General features: G+C 42.1%; 1 protein-coding gene across 1 annotated transcript; it reads right to left on the reverse strand.

Moving 5' to 3' along the window:
- Positions 1-444: 444 nt before the first annotated feature.
- On the reverse strand, positions 445-967 carry LOC107472120 (uncharacterized; the record flags this gene model as incomplete). Its single annotated transcript, XM_016091676.1, has 1 exon — positions 445-967. A coding segment is annotated over exon 1 (523 nt), but the record flags the coding sequence as incomplete, so codon positions are not given.
- Between the last annotated feature and the right edge of the window lie 6,769 nt (positions 968-7,736).

Here is a 7,736-nt window from a genome sequence, read left to right on the forward strand (position 1 = left end):
CACTGAGAGGATGGGAGGTAGCCACTGACAACGGTGAAACCCTTGCATACAGCTTGCCATGGAAAGGAGTAAGAAGGATTGGATGAAGACAGTAGGAAAGCAGAGAGACGGAAGGGAAGGCATCTTCATGCGCTTATCTGAAGTTCCTACCAATGAATTACATAAGTACCTCTATCTTTATCTTTATGTTTTTATGCGTTCATCACCATATCCAGTTGAGTTTGCCTGACTAAGATTTACAAGATGACCATAGCTTGCTTCATACCAACAATCTCTGTGGGATCGACCCTTACTCGCGTAAGGTTTATTACTTGGACGACCCAGTACACTTGCTGGTTAGTTGTGCGAAGTTGTGTTTATACCATGGTATTGAACACCAAGTTTTTGGATTCATTACCGGGGATTATTTGAGTTGTGAAAAGTATTGATCATAATTTCGTGCACCAATGGCCTTAAACACATTGAATATCAATTTCTCATCATGTAGTCTAAGGACAAGTTCACCCTTTTGGACATCAATAAGGGCTCTGGCAGTGGCCAAGAATGGCCTTCCCAGAATAACGGAAGTATTAGCTGCTTCCTCCATGTGTAATACCACAAAATCTGCTGGAAAGATGAAATCCCCCATCTTCACTAACAAATCTTCTACTATCCCATGGGGAAACTTGAATGATCTGTCTGCCAGTTGTAACACCATTCTTGTTGGTTTAGCTTTCTCAATCTTCATTTCTTTCATCATTACTAGAGACATTAGATTTATGCTAGCTCCTAGATCACATAAAGTCTTTTCCACAGTGATTTCTCCAATGATACAAGGGATTTGGAAACTCCCAGGATCCTTCAGTTTTTGGGGCAATTTGTGTTGGATGATGGCGCTGCATTCTTCTGTAAGTACCACAGTCTCATTGTTCTTACAGCTTCTCTTTTTAGTCATCAACTCCTTCAAGAACTTGGCATAGAATGGCATTTGCTCGATTGCTTCAGCAAAGGGTATGTTTATTTGTAGTTTCTTGAAGATTTCCAAGAATCTTGAGAATTGGTTGTCCTCTCCCCTCTTCTTTAATTATAGTTGCTTGGGATATGGGGCCTTTGAGAGGTATGGCTTGGGTGCTTCTCTTTCTTGATGTGACTTGGGGATTGAGGTTTGAGCTTCCTCATGTCCCTTGTTTTCTTCATCCAATTCCTTTTCTGGTTATTTCTTGTGGGTCAACCTCAATTCCCTCCCACTTCTGAGGGTGATGGCCTGACATTCCTCTTTTGGTATTGAGTTAATATTGCTGCAATTGTTGTGCCCAGGTGTTTGCTTGAATAAGAATTCAATCCGTGTTTCCAGTTTCTTGATGGCAGCATCTTGATTCTGCATGTTAGATTGCACTTCTTCCTAGAAAGCTTTGCTATCTTGAATGTCCTTGCATAGGCTTTCAAGTAGATCCTCAATTTTTGAGAGCCTCTCCTCGGTAATTGATGTGGGGTTGAGATTAGGTGGTTGAGAATGTTGGTTAGATGGATGTTGGTAATATCTCTGTGAGGTGTTTTGATGAGTAGCATTGTTGTTGGAGTTGAAGTTGTGGCGTCTCTGATCTTGCCCTTGGTCTTGTTGATTTCCCCATCCAAAGTTGGGGTGATTTCTCCATCCAGAGTTGTAAGTTTTGGAGTATGGATCATGGACTTGTCTAGGTGAATTTCCCACATAGTTGGCTTGCTCCCAGTCACCTTCTTCTCCTATGTTTACTCCTTCTTGAGTTGGTGATGAGGTGATGGCTGCTCCAACTTGGTTCTCTTCCACCTTCTTAGTAAGATCTGCTAGCTGCTTGGTGATCATCTTGTTTTGGGCTAACAGTGCATCCATGTGGTTCAGCTCCATTACTCCTCTAGTGTTGCTTCTTTCGGAGGCATAGAAGTAGTCATTCTCAGCAACTGTTTCAATGACATCTATGGCCTCTTCAATGGTTTTTTTTCTTGTTTAAAGAACCTCCTGATGAATGATCCACAGCCTTCTTTGACTCATATGAAAGACCTTCATAGAAGATGTGAAGTTGAACCCACTCATTAAACATCTCTGGTGGGCATCTACTTGTTAGATCCTTGAACCTTTCCCAAGCTTCATAAAGTGTCTCCCCATCTTGCTGTCTGAACGTCTGCACTTCAGTTCTCAGTCTATTGATCCTTTGAGGGGGTAAAACCTTGCCAAAAACTTGTTCACTACCTCTTCCCAATTGGTCATGCTCTCCTTTGGAAAGGATTCAAGCCACTTGGATGCCTTGTCCCTGAGTGAAAAGGGGAACAAGAGCAACCTATAGACATCGGGGTGGACTCCATTGGACTTCAACGTGTCACAAATCCTCAAGAAGGTGGTCAAGTGTTGGTTAGGGTCTTCTTGAGCACCTCCTCCAAATGAGCAATTATTTTGCACCAAAGTGATGAGCTGGGGTTTTAGCTCGAAATTGTTGGCATGTATGGTGGGTTTCTGAATGCTGCTCCCACAGTTTCCAGGATTAGGGTTGATATAGGATCCAAAGACCCTCCTTTCTTGCCCAGCACGGTTGGCATGGCCTTGATTATGAACCTCCTCTTCATGGTTGTTCTCCAAATTCTCTTCCATGTTGGGTTCAAAATACTCTTCCTCTGCTTCCTTAGCACCAATAATCCCTTTTCCTCTTGTTTCCCTTTGTCATCTCCAAAGGGTTCTTTCAGGTTCTGAATCAAAAGATGTTGAAGCTCCTTCTCTTCTCCCTATCATACAACAAATAGATTGCACAACAGGAGGTATAGTGAAGACTATTCTTGTTAGAATGATTGTTAGTGTGAGTGATGCAATTTATCAAACAGTTAGTGGGTTAGTGAGGCTATAGGGGTTGAGGAAGAAATTAAAAACTAACTAAGGTAAATTGACTGAACAAAAAGAAACGAATAACAAAATAAAAAAAATGCTCAATCTAGTGATCTTCTAACTTAATCATTCTTGATTCAAAATCAATCCCCGGCAACGGCGCCATAAACTTGATGCATGAAAACTTGTCTCTCAACAAATTTCCCTTTGGCAAGTATACCAAATTGTCGTCAAGTAAAACTCACAATAGAGTGAGGTCAAATCCCATAGGGATTGATTGGTCAAGCAACTTTAGTTAGAAGAATATGCTAGTTAAGCTAAACAGAATTGAGATTGAGATGCAGGAATTTAAATGACTAGAAAGTAAATAACAGAAATTAAAGTGCAGAATCTTAAATGGGGAGTTGGGATAATGAGCAGGAAATTAAATGGCAGAAAGTAAATAGAATGGATAAGATCAAAAATGGGGAGATCATTGGGTTTAGGAGATGTTGCATTCTCTGGATCAAGTTCATTCTCATCTCTTCCTCAATCAATGCATTCATTAATCTCCTTGGCAATCTTAAGTGATTGGATCCCAATTCCTTGGCAATCCAATCTCTCTAAGCTTGAACAATTGCCCAATTCCTTGATTTAATTGCTCATGGGAAGAGATGAAAGTGTGTTCGCTGATTATACCACATGTATTTCCAAATCAAAGTGTTCGGAGGATTAAATGTCACAATATCCATCCAAACCCCAATTTGGTCCAACATGAGAAAGCATTTCTAGCATGATCTCCTCATCCCTTTTCCAAGGCTCAAAGGAGATCCAATTATGGAGAGTTTCTTTTCCAAGACAAATAACCAATTGAATTAAGATTGAAAGCTTTCTAGTAAGATCAAGAGAAATGAAAGAAGAAGAAGAATGAAAACTATAATTGATCCATCAAATTACAACAGAGCTCCCTAACCCAATGAAAGGGGTTTAGTTGTTCATAGCTCTAGGAATGAAAAATGGCAGAAAAGAAGAATCCATGCTAGAAGTACAGAAAAGTAAATATGAAGAGAGTAGTTCCCAAAAGTGCTAAGCTTCTCTCTAGTTCAAAACTACTCCTATTTATACTATTCCTCATGATCTTCTAGTGAGTTCTTCAAGTCTTGGATGTGGTTATTGGTGATCACTTTTCTCATTAACGTTGCAAGCTCTTTGCCATCCCACGTTAGTAGTCATATTAGCTAAGTTAACGTGAATGCTAACGTGGTTCTTCCATGCTTCATTTGTCCTGAAATCAAGCAATTAAAGTGCATCAAAGCTCTAGCCAAAGTCATGAGATTATGCATCATCAAATTCTCATGCAATTCTGGCAAAAATCTCATGAAATCATGCAAAATTCACAATAGTTGCTTAAATGAAGGTGTAAGTATATTTTCACCCAAAACTTGCCTTATTCACTAGGAAAATGCATGAAACTACCCTAAAACAGTAAAGAAAAGGTCAGTGAAACTGGCCTAGATGCCCTGGCATCAGGCATAGGTTTTTCAACCTTTTTGGCTTTTGTATGGTGTTATTCCCTTTGTAGTGATCCTTTCACTGGTCCGACGTCTCTATCGGGCCTTCTTAAGTTCTTTCTAGTAATTCCATTTAAGTTTGACCTCGTCAGGCCGCTTTCTATGGGTTACTTTTTATAACTTCTTGCATTAACTTGGGCTTTATCGCTTCACCTTTGCCGACCTTTCCTGGTCGGGCGATGAATTTTGCGCTTATTTTGAGCGTAAATTAATGCATCTTGGTAGGAAACTTTTAGGGAATCTTAAATTTTTATTCAAGTAGTAATATGTAAGGACAAAGTATAAATAAGAGTATGTACATATGAGGGTTTACCCTGCTAGTCTGGCAACTTTTTGGTCTTAGCCTGGTGCCTCGTTAAAAAACCCTCTAAGGGAAAAAGAGTGCGCCTTGGCCTGAGACCTTTATTCTAGCTGTAGTATCTTCTTAGGTTACAGGCGTGTCATGATCTCGGGAGCTCCCGCCCTTAGAGGTCGGCCACCCTATAGTACCATTTTTCTAGTACTTTTGTGACTTTGTATGGCCCTTTCCAGTTAGCTGCTAGCTTCCCTTCTCCTGACCGATCTGCTCCGATATCATTTCGGATTAGAATTAGGTCACTGATAGTGAAGCTCCGTTGGATTACCTTTTGGTTATGCCTTGAAGCCATTCGATGCTTTAACGCTTCCTTTCTAATCCGAGCTCTTTCTCAGACTTTTGAAAGTAGGTCGAGCTCTTCCTTTTGTGCTTTGGAGTTAGTATCCTCAGTATAGAAGATCACTCTAGGGGATCTTTCCTCTACTTCTATGGGAATCATTGCCTCCATTCCGTAAGCCAGTCGGAAGGGTGATTCCCCAGTGGTAGAGTGTGGCATTGTCCGGTATGCCCATAGGACTTGCGGGAGCTCTTCAACCCAGCCTCCCTTTGTGTCCTACAATCTACGTTTTAACCCGGCCAATATTACTTTGTTTGCGGCTTTCGCCTGTCCGTTAGCTTGTGGGTGTTCTACTGAGGTGAATTGGTGCTTGATTTTCATATCAGCTACCAGGTTCCTAAAGCCCTGTCGGTGAACTGAGTACCATTGTCCCTGTTGATGGAGCATGGGACCCCAAACCTTGTGATGATATTTTTCTATAGGAACTTCTGACTTTTTTGGGCAGTGGCGGCGGCCAACAGCTCTGCCTCAATCCACTTTGTGAAGTAGTCTATTCCTACAATGAGGAACTTGACTTTCCCTGATCACTAGGGGAATGGTCCGAGGAGGTCGAGCCCCTACTTTGCGAACGGCCAGGGTGAAGTGACGTAGATGAGCTCTTCGGGTGTGGTGATATGAAAGTGGCATGCTTCTGGCATGGGAGGCATGTCTTGATGAACTCTGTTGCTTCCTTTTGCAAGGTCGGCCAGTAAAAACCAGCTTGGAGTACCTTTTTGGAAAGAGCTCGCGCCCCGAGATGGTTGCCGCACATGCCACTATAGACTTCTTCTATGACTTCTTTTATGGCGGAGGTTGGGACGCGTTTTAGGAGGGGTGTTGAGATCCCTCTTCTGTATAGGATGTCGCGCACTATGGTGTAATAATGTGCTTCTTGTACGAGCTTTTTTGCCTCCTTTTTATCAGTGAGGAGTGTTTTAGACTTGAGGTAGTTGATTATGGGAGTCATCCACCCCTGGTCCTGGTCCGATATGTTTTGGACCTTTTCTTCTTCCGAGGTTGACAGGATTTGTAGTGTTTCTCGGATGAGGCTTCTATTGTTGCCCCCTGGTTTGGTGTTGGCTAGTTTCCAAAGTGCATCAGCTCGGGCATTTTGTTCCCAAGGTATATGTCAGATCTCATATCCCATGGAATTTCTGAGCTGTTCTCTGGTCTTGTCTAGATATTTTTTCATGGTGGGATCCTTTGCCTGGTATCTTCCTTCTATTTGTGAGGTGACTATTTGTGAATCGCTGAAGATGGTAAGCTTTTGGGCTCCAACTTCCCTAGCCAGCTTCAAACCAGCCAGTTGGGCTTCATACTCGGCTTGGTTATTTGAGGCAGGTAACTCGAACCTTAAGGAGAGTTCGAGTTGGGTTCCCTGATCACTTTCTAGGATAACGCTCGCTCCACTTCTGGCTTTGTTTGATGAGCCGTCAACATAGAGGTTCCAGTCAATGGGGATTCCTGGGGTGTCGGTGTACTCTTCGACGAAGTCGGCCAGGTACTGAGACTTGATGGCTATCTGAGCTTCGTACTTAAGGTTGAATTCGGACAACTAGATTGCCCATTGTAGGATTTTTCCAACTAAGTCAATTTTTTGTAGGATACTTTTTATGGGTTGGTTGGTCTGTATTCTGATGGTATAGGTTTGAATGTATGGTCAAAGTCATCGGGAAGTAAGTATGAGGGCGTAGGCGAACTTTTTTATTTTTTGATAGTTTAGTTCGGCCCCTTGTAAAGCCTTACTGATAAAGTAGATGGGTTATTGTCCATTCTCGTCTTCTCTGACTAGGGCTGAGGCTATCGCCCGACTTCTCACAATGAGGTATAGGATCAGTTCTTCTCCTTGTCGAGGTCGGGTTAGGATAGGTGGTTGCCCTAGAAATGTTTTGAAGTCTTGGAAGGCTTGTTCACATACTTGGGTCCATTCGAACTTCTTTCCTTTCCTTAGGGTTGCATAGAAAGGGAGAGATCGTGTGGCCGATCCGGCTAGGAACCTAGATAAGGCTGCTAGCCTTCTGCTTAGCTGTGATACCTCCTTAACACTAGTCGGGCTTTCCATGTTGAGTATAGCCTGGCATTTGTTTGGGTTTGCCTCAATTCCTCTCTGGGTGAGTGATGAGCGGATAATTTATACTCTTTTTGGCATTGTTTTTAGTATGTTTTTAGTATAATCTAGTTAGTTTTTAGTATATTTTTATTAGTTTTTAGTTAAAATTCACTTTTCTGGACTTTACTATGAGTTTGTGTGTTTTTCTGTGATTTCAGGTATTTTTTGGCTGAAATTGAGGGTCTTGAGCAAAAATCTGATTCAGAGACTGAAAAGGACTGCAGATGTTGTTGGATTCTGACCTCCCTGCACTCGAAGTGGATTTTCTGGAGCTACAGAAGCCCAATTGGCGCGCTCTCAACGGCATTGGAAAGTAGACATCCTGGGCTTTCCAGAAATATATGATAGTCCATACTTTGCCCAAGATTTGATAGCCCAAACCGGCGTGGCAAAACAGCCTCAGAAATTCCAGCGTTTAACGCTGGAACTGGCATAAAACTTGGAGTTAAACGCCCAAACTGGCATGAGAACTGACGTTTAACTCCGGAAAACGTCTCTACACATAAAAGCTTCAATGCTCAGCCCAAGCACACACCAAGTGAACCCAGAAGTGGATTTTTACGTCATTTACTCAT

This window comes from Arachis duranensis, unplaced genomic scaffold (genome assembly GCF_000817695.3).
Source record: "Arachis duranensis cultivar V14167 unplaced genomic scaffold, aradu.V14167.gnm2.J7QH unplaced_Scaffold_115459, whole genome shotgun sequence".
Taxonomy (NCBI): Eukaryota; Viridiplantae; Streptophyta; class Magnoliopsida; order Fabales; family Fabaceae; genus Arachis; species Arachis duranensis.